The sequence below is a fragment of the Pteropus medius genome, unplaced genomic scaffold (assembly GCF_902729225.1).
Source record: "Pteropus medius unplaced genomic scaffold, Ma_sr-lr_union100, whole genome shotgun sequence".
Lineage (NCBI taxonomy): Eukaryota > Metazoa > Chordata > Mammalia > Chiroptera > Pteropodidae > Pteropus > Pteropus medius.
In genome coordinates, this window is record NW_024351730.1 from 41,437,840 (window position 1) to 41,450,216 (window position 12,377).

Sequence of the window (12,377 nt, forward strand, 5' to 3'; positions counted from 1 at the left end):
GTTGTTACTGAACCACACACAATCGCCTCACTAAACCTCAGTAACCTCAGGAAGCCCAGGCTGCTGGTGCCAGCCCCCCAGCCAAGCAGCAGCAGCTGCCCCAAAGACATCACCCTAGGACCTCACTTTCTGTTCTGGCAATCAAGCCTACATCCGTGCCAGTTCAGGGTCTGGCCCATCGTTTTCAAAGCTTACTGCTGGACAGGCCCCAGAAATCCAAGAAACCATCTGTTACAAAACCCTCCCGCCTCCAACTTCACAACAGGCCACAGCATCTGCCACTGTCAGTGGTTACACAAGTAGGAACGGAACAAGAGCCTTCTGAACCAAAGCTGTGGCACTCTCATGGGTGACCTTGGAGAGGACCTCGCCCCCCTGCCCATGCTGACCCTGTCCAGAAACAGGAGAGCCACTGGTTTTAAATCAAACACCCTGAAACAAACACTTCCATGCATTCTGTCTGGCAGCATTAGCTACAGATGTAAGAAAAGAAGAAAAATACATTCGACATTCTGAAGTCCTAGAATTTCGAACCTTTTCTTAATTCTGATTTATATTAATTTATTCTTCAATGACACTTTTGAAAGCAAAAGTCACGGTATTAAACACAAGATAGCACCAATCACACTAATAATATACTAGTATCCCAGACCTAAAACAGCATAAACTTACTTTCCAATTAAGAGCTAAACCACAAGATTGAGCATTCTTTGAAAGCTGTTCCAATATTACTATATTTAAATTCCAAGTAAACCCCAAGCAGTTACAGTTGTATAATAATAGCCATCATAACATTGATTGAGCATTCACTATGTGCCAATCTGCACTAGGATCTTTATATATAAGATCTCACTAAATCCTTCTAACAGCTCTATTATTATCTCTCTCCTTTTTTAAGTAAAGGAGGCATAGGAGGGTAACTTGCCTAAGGTCACAATAATAAAAAGTGGCAGGGACAAGGTTCAAACCTAGGTCCATGTGATTCCAAAGCTGGTGTTTTAACATTACCCCACACTGCCTTGGGGGTCTTTGGTGTGTAGAAGCAAAAACTACAACTGCATTTTAATTTATTGAACCACATCCCTCTGCATTTTAAGAGGTTCTGTGTAAACGACTGCCCTGAAATTTTTACAGGCAAGGAAGGGAAATTGGCACTCATCTACCAAGTCTGTAGCACAGATGTCAAGCAGCTGTGCAGGAGCCGGGGACAAGTGAACCGTGTGCTTGGCAAGGTTCTATGTGCGTCTGTCTCAGGCTTGACGTTTCTAAGAGAAATGAAGAGCCAAGGAGATGGGAGGGAGAATCTCATTTTAAATTCTGCAGAACGTGTTAAATAAACATGATCAGACCCATACAGTTCAGATAGTGCGTTAAAAATAAAAAAATTAAAAACTGTATCCCTTACTACCTTCCTTTCTTCACCTAACAAGCACAGAAATCCATGAGCATGCACGAGCGCGCATACACACACAAGCAAAACCTATTAGTATCAGCCTATTTTAATCTTCAATTTTTAATTCCATTTATTCTCTTTTGGAGAATTCATTCAGCAAACATTTGGCTTCACTTATACTTATGTTGCTATGTGTTATTGCAGACGTCAATATGACTTCCTCTTGGGGGGCAGCTCTCAGACATCTTGTGTAGTATCAACAGTCAAAGGCAGCCACAGATTTACTGCTGAACAACTGAGAGCTTGAGGATGAAACGATAAAGCCACAGGCCAGTGGCCATATTTACCAATGATCATGCCTGGATGAGCTGCGTAAGCTTATGATGTTTACGATATAAGCGAATATGTCTGTCTTTCCATGCTCTACCTTTTCTAATTCTTCACAGTCAATTCTCATTTTAGTCTTACTAAGCACTTATGTGCCAGCCACTGTCAGATGCTGGGAATACACTGGTGAACAGAATAAGCTTTTCGCTTAGTTGAAAAGGCAGGAATTAATCCAATAGTGACACAAAGGAATGAGTGACTTACAAAGGAGTTCTGTGTAGGAACACAGATTGAGGAGTAGTGAGGCAGTTTTTAAACACAGCCACAAATTCTGATACTGCTCCCATTGAGGAGTGAGGTCCATGTCCCCTCCTTGTGAATCTACGTGGGCTACGACAGCTTCAACCATCAGAGTATGGTGGGAATGATGCTACATGACTTGCAAAGGTAGCTCATAAGAGCATTCCATGGAGCTTCTTGTTTTCATTTGTTTTTTGCTGGAATACTCACTCTTGAAGCTCTGAATACTCACTCTTGAAGCTCTGTAAGAAGTCTAACTATCTGAGGCCACCCCACTGTGTACCTCATGAAGGAATCATGGGTAGGAACTCTGGTCAACAGTCCCAGCTGAACTTGGTCTTTGAGTCAACTCAGTTCAGGCACCAGACATACGAGTGCAGATGCTCCCAGATGATTCCAGCCCCCGGCTGTTCAAATCTTCCCAACTGAAGCTCCAGACATCACAGAGGAGACACGAGCCATCTTCCACGTGTCTGAATTCCTGACCCAGAGAACCAAGAGCATAATAGGATGGATGTTGTTTAACATCAGGAAGTTTTCCAGTGCTTTGCTACACAGCAGTAGATAACCAAATCAAAGGTAGCGTATATAATAAAAGAGGCTGTCTTACACCAGGAAGTCAAGCAAGCACTCTCCATGAAAGTAACTTTGGAGCTAGGACCTAAAGGGTAAAAAGCTTCTGACGAATTCAAGGGGAGGGGATGGGGGAAAAAATAAAAGTAGGCTGTAGGCACAGGAACCAAGTCAGCTGGTGAGAGCAAAGAGTAAGAGAAGAGCAGAAAGGCTGACAAGAGCGGCAGGCCGGGACCAGACCGTGTCCAGGGCTTTCGTCTCTTACTCGAGAACAGTCAGAAGCTTCTGGAGGGCTGTTTAGTGGTTTGGGTTTTTTTTTTTTTAATTGAGGCAAAATTCACATAACATAAAAAATCACTGTTATGGGTTGAATGATCTCCTTCAAAAATGTGTATGAAGTCAAAACCAGCACCTGAAAATGTGACCTGATTTTGAGAGTCACTGCAGATGTAATTAGTTAAAATGAAGTAATTAAGGTAGGCCCTAATCAAATACGACTGTGTCTGTATAAGAAGGGGAAATGTGGACACAGACGTGCACACGGGAGAATGTCCTGTGAAGATAAAGGCAGAGACTGGGGTGACGGGTCTGCGAGCCAAGGAGTGCCAAAGATCGCCAGCAAACCTGAAGCTAGGGGAAAGGCATGAACTGAATCTCTCTCACTGCCGTCAGAGGAAACCAGCTCTGCCAACACCTTGATCTCAGACTTGTGGCCTCCAGAACTGTGGGACAGAAAATGTCTGCCTTTTGCATCACTCACCTTGTGATACTTTGTTACAGCAGCCCTAGGGAACTGGGAGTCACCATTCTGACCATTTTAAAGTGTACAATTAAGTTAGTATCTTCAAAATATAGTACAATGATCATCACTACCTAATTCTACAACATTTTCAGATCCCAAAAGGAAATATTGTTCTCTTCTCCCCGACCCTCCAGCCCTGGCAACCATTAACCTGTTTTCTGTTACCATGGGTTTGTCCGTTCTGGACATGATATATATATGGAATCATACAATATGAGGGCTTTGGGGTCTTGCTTCTTTCACTTTGCATAATATTTTCAAGATTCATTCATGTTGCAGCATGTATCAGTACTTCATTCCTCTACATAGCTGAATATTCCACTGTATGTATACACGTTTTATTTATCCATTCATCAACAGATGGACATTTGACTGGCTTCCACATTTTGGCTATTATGAATAATGTTGCTATTGAAAATTCCTGTACATATCTTATATGAACACCTGTTTTTAACTCCCTTGGACATATACCTAGGAGAACTGTGAGGTCACATGGTTAACTCCATGTTTAACTTCTTGAGGAACCAAAGTGTTTTCCACAGCAGCTGCACCATTTTCATTCCCACCGGTAATGTCTGAGGGTTCCCTGGAAAGTTTCAAGCGAATGGGGTAAACATCAGAATTGTGCTTTTTAAAAAATAAGAGGAACCAGCTTTTGTTAAAGGACATGAGTTAGTTTTGGACCAATGGCTTTTACATGCTTTTTAAAACATTCAAGGTAGGAGAGGCTTGGAGAAGAGCTTGGTAAAGCTCTGGGGACAGACAAGATTCAGCAGCTGTGGGGACAGACAAGATTACTTAAGAGAAAGTATAGAGTATGAAAAAAGAAAGTCTTGGTGGGAACTTTTAGGAGCTCCACATGAATGGTGGAGTAGAGAAAAACGAGTCTGCAAAAAATAGAATGTAACAAAATCGTGGAATAAGAAAAGAAGGTGACTGGGCAAAGAAAGACAAAAGAGATTCGCCAAACTATAATAAGAAACAGAAGATCTGAAAGGGTCTAAATTCTGACACTTGAACAAAGAAGATATATACTATTTCTTTCCATACTTTCCTTTTTTTCTTTTTCCTTTTTTTTTTTTTTTTGGAAGGGGTGGAAAGTAATGGTTTTAGTTTCCTCCATCTTACGTGTAAGAGATTAAACTACTTGACCTTTTATCAGACTTGGTGAATGAATGCTTTTCAGTCTAGACATCAAATCTATCTGAATAGGCCTCCCGTAAGAAGGCTGTGTGGAAGACTGGTTATGTACTTAACAAGTTCCTATTGTTTCATCAAAGCATCCGAAAGCTGGGGAAGACAGTTGGACACCACTTCAAAGCATCACTAAGAAATCAACAGCAATTACAGCAAGAGAATAATTGTTCCTCTACATACCCTCCCCGCCGCCAAGTAGGTATTTAATTACAGAGGCAAACCAAAGATGAGAATAAACCTATAACATATTTTGTCCCATTTTAAAATTATAGTTTAGATTATTATGTTCCTCAAAAGCCACAGTTCCAGAGATTTTAAAACTCTCTTTACATATCAATCAAGAGTGGAGCTAATCTTTTCAGGCCTACCTGAATTTTAACTTTGTAATTATGTGAACAAACAACTCCTGCCGTAAAATAAACATTGCCTTCTTATATGTGGGATATAAATTTAAAAGCAACAAACATGACAGAGACACATGGACAGTAGACTAGTGGTTACGGGGGTGGGGCGGGGAAGGGAGAGGTAGATGATGGAGTAAAAGGGGTCAAACATGTGGTGATAGAAATCTAACTATGGGCAGTGAACACACAACGCAATACATATATGACTTACTGTTGAATTGTACACTTATTGGATTTCGTTAACCAATGTCACCATAACAAACAAACAAATAAACATTGCCTTTAGAAGAGCACAGGAACCTGTCTGGCTCAGGCTGGCCAGCCCTTGGCAAGCTGACTCCTTTGGCGACCCATGACATTAACACAAAATTGGGAAATGTGAAATTACATTACACTCAATTACTTTATTTGAATAAAACACAGACACACAATCTCATATTCACTCTACATTCACAACCTTTGAAAGATTTAATATTATCGATTGTCCTCCTAAGTTTGGAAATTAGATATTTAAGGTAAATCTATGTCAGACAGAAATCCAATTGACATTAGGACCCTAAAAAATATCTTCTTTTACTTTATATGAAAATTATGAAATTGGTTCCAATTATATTAGCAAACTGAATCACACTGGAAAACGTAATAAAATCATTGTATTAGCCATAACACAATCAGCCACATATGCTGGGTTTTGTGCCTGGTATAGGACATACGGTACTCCAAAGGTATTAGTATCTATGTTTTACACACAATGGTCCTGAGATACAGAAGCTCCAAATCTAGGCTCTGGTGACACAGAACTGAAATATAAACTTTCAAACCATAATGCTAGGACTGCCTCTACTACACTCTGCTCTCATAGACCTACTGTGGAAATTATTGCTAAGTATCAATATAACTGTTGCACAATGATGAGAAAATAAAATCAAAAATGAAAGACGGTGATCTTCTAGAGGAAAAAATTACTTAATATTTATTAAATAAGTAACATTTTATTGCTAAGAGTTCTACAAGAAGTTATTTGATTTAGCTTTTTGTTGTTGGGGAGGCATACAAATTTTAGATATGGGGAATAAGGTCAATGTTGTTTCAGATACAGGTAGTAATGAAACAGCAGATGTATTATAAAACGCTGTTCCCCACAGTGCATAAGAAAAAGCCCTCTCAATGCCCCAGGTTCAGAAAATTAGTTTGATGAAAGTACTTGGAGAGACTATAAGACAGTAACTAATGCTAATAAGAACTTAATGGGGTAGAGTCACAAACATTAACTTATTCATTAATTCTCACCACATGACCCTGAAGCAAATACGAGCATCCCCTTTTTATAGAGGGAAAAAAAACAGTGTTACATAAGTGATGGCAGTGACTTCCAGAAAGAATTGGTCATAAATACAAAGTACGAACACTACACTGAAGATTTTAAATTCCTCAAATATACAGAGGCATATGAGCATATTTTTAGATACAACCAATAACTACACTCATCCCAAAGCAATACTCACTGAAAATCTGTATTCTGAAAAGCAAAATATGATTTGAAAGCACTGAAATATAATGGTAACAACAACCACAACAGGAGGGGAGAGGAGAAAAAGCTAATAATCGTTGAGTGCTTACAATACTCCAGACTCCCTCCCGAGTATGTATGGGCATTAACTCTCAACCCTCACAATGAGCTTGTGAGCCATGTGCTGCTACTCCTCTCCTCTGCTGAAACAGGCATGTGAGCTTCCCAAAATCACACTGAGAGTTCAGGGCAGGATTCAGAGCCGGTCTGGCTCCAAAGTCCGTGCTCTTGACCATGACATTATGCAGTTAAACGAGGCACGACTTGTTTTCATGTTCAACACAAGATTACCCATGCAAGATTAAACTTACTTCTCCAAGGAGAAGCAACAGAAGTCCCTTAATGCCTTGCATTTAACCCTGTTTCCAGGGATCCTTCTGACATGCATCCCATGGACCTCTAGTACAATAAAATGCCAAGCCAGATCTGGTCCATTCCAGCTCTAAAATCCTCATTTGTACCTAAAATACTGATGTGTATCTAAAATACGCATTTGTATCTTTAATGGCTTCATCCAATCTACTCCCTGCATCCAATTTCCTCTTGAATACATTTAATAGCTTCTTTGTGAATGAATCCTATTAGAAGCATTTATGCAGTCCTTCTGAAATCACATGTTTAGAGGCAAGAAAACAGCATGTCAGAGTATTATGTTTATTTCATAAAATACACATCTTATCTTTTAAAAAAATAGCCTTGCCTAGTTAGGTCTTTATGTACTAGATAAGTTGTAAGAAGAAATTTATACTACCACACATATTTTTAAGTTGAATAATATGCTTATAAGAAATAAAGCAGTAAGAGTAGAAACACTTCATATCTAAGCATCTCTAAAGAGTTTTCCATAAAGCAATCATTCATCCATTCCAAAGTCACTTGTTACTGTATTTATCAACCTGTGGTTCAAGGACCATCCACATGAGTATCACCTGGGGGTGACAGTTAACAATACAGGTGAGATCTAATGAATTCTGGTTTCTGGTGAAGAAATGTACATCACTCACAAACAGCCCAGGTAAGTCTTATGTACCATAAAGTTTGAAAACCACTGAGCCCTTTCTATGTGCCATATGGGACAAACAACTGGTCAAGGGAATTACTATAACCCCTTAAGAGGTCTTCCTGCTTCTACTTCTCCCTGTCTCTACACTTCTATTCTTTGCACAAAAGAGGGTTCCTTTTTCAAGAGTAAGTCAGCTCACGTCACTTCTCTGCTCAAAACTCTACAAGGGCTTCTCATGTTCCTCTACGGTCACAAGTCCTGAATGATCTTACACTTTACCTTTCCTACCACCCTCCCTTCCCCTCTGTGGCAACCCCCTGCTGCCTCCTCCCACACCTGGCCACCTGAAACAGAGCCTTTGTTCCCTGTAGGCTCAGTCTGCTCCAATGGCTTTCCTGCAGATACCTGCATGGCCTGTTACTGCACTTCCTTGGGAGTCTGGCTCCAGAATCACCTTCAAGGGAGGCCTTCCCTGGCTGCCCTATTAAGAACCGCATCCCCTCCCCTTTCTGCCTGATTTTACCCTCTTTAGCACCTACCACTATCCAACATACTTGCTAGTTTATTTTGTTTGTGGTCTGTTACCCTAAAATGTATGCTTCATAAAAGCAGGGATTTTTTTCAGACCATTTTGTTCTTAAATGTATTCCACTTGGCACGCAAAAGTAAAAAAGTACATACTGAATGAATGGCTAAATATAAAGATATTAATGGAGTGATGTAGTAATCTAGAGTAGAGAGTAACAAATTCCTCATGAGAGCAGCCCAGCTCTCCTCAAAAAGGTAATACAGGCTGGGTTTTGAGGGAGGAACAGAGAACATCCTCTAAGGAAAGATATTTTACATAACTAGCTACAATCTTAAAAAATGTCAATGTCATAAAAGACAAGGAAAGAAAGAACTCTTCCAGATTGAAGGAGCCCAGAAAGATGTGAAAACTGGGTGTGATGCATGCTTCTGAAATGGATCCTTCTGCATCGAGATAACTGGAAAGACTTGAATGGAGTCTTTCAGTAAAGGTACTAGTTCTTTTTAATATTCTTACAATTTTCCTATAAGTTTGAAATTACTTCAAAAGAAAAAGGGGGAGGGGCTAGGAAAACATGAAAAGAACTAAAATTATAGGAGTAAATGTAATGCATTAAATAATCTGTAAATAAAATGCCCAATAAATAATATAGGGAGGAAAAGGACTATTTCTTTCAAATATTCTCTCCTCCCTGCTCCCCCACTCCTCCAAGAACAACTTTGGGCCTATATCATCTTGGCTTAGAGTCAGTCCAAATAAGGTCATTTTTCTTTAAGTGTAACACAAATAAGCCCCCTGGATTATAATGGAGACACAGTGCAGCAGGACATCTACCTGTATAAACTCTACAGTAAATGATGTTTCTCTTCTCCCTACAGAGCAGAAGCGTGATCCCCATAAATTGCTGGAACATACTTTTTACATAAAAATAATGATGGGGTTGGAAATAGAAAAAGGAAATCTTTGGACTGGATTGCTATTGTGAGCCAAAGAGAATAAATATAAAATAAGAAAAAAGAAAAAAAACATAGCAATAGCACTGAGTTATAAAGAAACAGATCGATATAGTTTTTTTGTTTGGTTTTTTTTTTTTTTGAAACTGGAAGTTACAGGCAGCACGCCTAGAATTTAGATACCAGTCCTAAGGACTGAACACTCACTCCTCTGAGCATCTACAGCTCCTCTGGCAGGTCCAATCTCATTGTAACAAACACCACAGCCATAAGAATCTGAGCAACGCAAAGCGCGCCTAGCCAATAACCTCCTTAACTCAAACAGGATTCCGTATTTAACAGCGCTCCCCATTTTAAACACAGAAGTACAAAGATACAAAACAAATACACTGAATGATTACTCACTGTTCCAAGGACTCATCAGAAGTCCCCTGATTTTCCACAATAAGAAACAAGGCTAGTTTTAAAACATAGAGGGGGGCAGAATTAGCTTACGGCTTTTCAGGGAGACATCCATGAACTGTACAACCAAAATGTCAACAGGCAAATGCAAGCAGCAGTTAATGCCACAGCAGGGAGTCTATAGATAGATACTGAGCTCCTTCTAAGTTCCCCCACTCGTGTGTGTATTGTGGGGGGGGGGGGGGGGGGGGCAGGGGGAAGGTGGGGGGGGGGGGAAGTGTGTGTTTTGGGGGAGAGTCCGCCACACTCTCTAGTATTGGTTTGTTTTCATTTGAATTTTCTTCCGAAGTACTGAACAGAAATTTCTCACTGAAAAAATACAGAGTTGCAACTTCTTCTGGAAAATGGTTAGATCTGGCAACACAGGTACATATTCTCCGGTCAACCATCAGCTGGAGGAAAGCAGCTCCCCTTCTACAAGGCAGAAGCATGACTGACCCTTTACCACACTCCCTACAGCTCCCTATTAAATTCCCACCTCTGACCTCAGTGTCTTGGTTTTCTGCCTGGTCCCTCTTAGCACTTTAAACAACAACAAAACACCCGACTTGGTAGGAAACCAAAACTGAGCTCTAATAAGACTTCAGAGAGACAGTGTAATATAATTATGTATAAATTACATCTACATTTTTCCAAAGGCATTCCCACAAGCATCACCGGCAAGGGGGCAAAGTTTATTATTTCTAACTGAAACTACTTTGCTTAGAAAACAGGAATGCTTTGAAAGTCTCTTAGCTTATCAAAACATGAAGTTCCTTATTTTAGAAGCCCTCAAATGAGTTCAAAAGTAACCACCACAGTTATGTACATTTTAGCCCAATTTAAAAAAGAAAAAAGTCGACCATAAACATATATACTGTAATGGAAACAATTAACATAATTACACTATCAAAACAATGACTATTACAACTTCTTTCTGAATATTTCTCAATCCTCCAGTTGCATACTATATTATATATAATCGAGTATCTGCAGTCACAGAGGGCTTTGTTTAGGGCATGTAACCATGCCCAGGGGCCAGGCATACCACCCCTCTGTGCCTCGATGTCATCATCAGTACAGTGTGACAAAGAATAGTGCAGGCACCTCATGCGGTCACTGGGAAGACTGAATGAGTTAATATACAAAATCAGCACTTAGAACAGTGCCCTCCACATCATAAGTGCCACATAAGAATAAAAAGAAACAATTGCTATTGTCCAGCCTTGTGTGCCTTGAGACACCGACCTAAATTACCAGCAAGTTACATTTCTCTGTGGGAAATATCCTCATCTCTGCCCTGCTTTGCAAAGTGAAACACTGTTTTACAGTTTTCTTCCCAAAGAATACTCCATCATCAATTTTAGTTGCTGCCAAATCTCAGAAGCCATTAATAAAAGTGGCAATTTCTCAAATGGTTTAAGGTCAACTACTCTAAGTACTTAATAGAAAAGAATTAGCTCCAAGCCAATATCCAAGAGATAAGAGATTTATCAAAACAATTATCAAGTTTAAAGAATAAAATCCCCAGTGCAGTAAAAATGCAACATTCAAAAAACTCAGTGCAGGAAAAGACAAGTATTATTCCAAAAGGTAGCGACTTTTAGTGAATGAATAAATGAATGAACATCAAATTGGTGATATGGTGCCAACCACGAACTTGTGCTTTCCTTAAAAAAATAACAATAATCAGACACTCTGCTTTTACTTAAGAGTCACTGCTGAATTTTCTTCTCATACTTACAGAAGAGCCAGGTAATAATGACATATAAAAATATTCGACTAGGCTTCCCCAACCATTTGATGTATGTAGTGGCTGCATTTGTGCTTGATGTGGACGAGGCAGTCCCTGCCCTCAGTGAGTTTAAAATCTAGTTGGGGAACAAAACAGATACACTAAGTAGTAACCTCTGAGAGTATCAACTATGCAAGTTCAAAGAAAGGCACCCAGGGTCAACTGCAAGAGCCCTCGAAATGATGGGAACAAGATAAAGACAAAGGAGAAGGACCCAGAGAAACAGCACTGTAGTGATCACAGTCCACTAAGCTGCACGGTAACATATGGCTCAGCTCTGCAAGTTGAGTGGGGGATTTTTGTGGCTGGGAAAAAATACAGCAGGTGTTCTGCTCAGCAAACCCCTAAACCTCGTCAAACTACACAGTAACACAGCCTGCTCTGAAGCTTTCACTGACCACTCCATCCTCAGGCTTACACATCGCTTCCCTTTTATGTGCATGTTTATGTGCATATGTCTTTCCTCCGTGGGACTGAGAGGTCCTGAAGTCCAAGAATGATATGAAACCATCTTGTACTGTGGTCCCAGGCCTGCACACTCAGCAAACATCTCTGGATTAAATGAGTCACGGGAAGGACCTCTGAGCCAAGGAAAGGGTTCAATAAATACAGTCAAGGAATTGATGCTGTGAGCAAAACTAGAAAAAGTAGACTGCCCCAGAATCCAACACCAAGTTTCCCTGTGCATCATGTTCACAGCAGGAGGAAGACCCTCGGTCTTCAAAGAACTTAGAATCTACTTAGATTACAAAAAGTGTTCTGAGAAAGCATTTTAAGTGCTCTACTGAGACAGCCATTTATTACTAAAATGTGAAGACATCCTCCCCTTAAAGTGAGGTGTAGTGGTTTTCACAGGCTAAGGACTTCAAGATGACATTCCATTGGTGCTTAGCACGAACCGCGAACAAGAGCTCACTGGGTCGCACCAAGGAAGGGAATTAACCTACTCGGAAAATCTCAAATGCTGCCTTTTTTGCTCACCGGCTGAGAAACTGCCATCTGGAAGGTTTAGCAGATGAAAGGCATTATGATGGTTCTGCTGGAATATTCCTGGTAGGCAGAGAACACAAGATGCCAGAACTTAAAAAAA

At 40.2% G+C, this 12,377-nt stretch overlaps 1 protein-coding gene across 4 annotated transcripts in view; it reads right to left on the minus strand.

The window, feature by feature from the left end:
- TSPAN5 (tetraspanin 5) overlaps positions 1 to 12,377 on the minus strand; it is a 268,547-nt gene that overhangs the window by 109,522 nt on the left and 146,648 nt on the right. Inside the window, exon 1 of one of the 4 annotated variants that reach the window (XM_039845766.1) lies at positions 12,269 to 12,301. The exons of the other annotated variants lie outside the window; for them this stretch is intronic. Within the exon in view, the coding sequence (XP_039701700.1) occupies positions 12,269 to 12,286 (18 nt within the window). The 5' untranslated portion in view covers positions 12,287 to 12,301. Of the gene's footprint in view, positions 1 to 12,268; positions 12,302 to 12,377 lie in introns of those variants that run through there. 4 annotated transcript variants of the gene reach the window in all.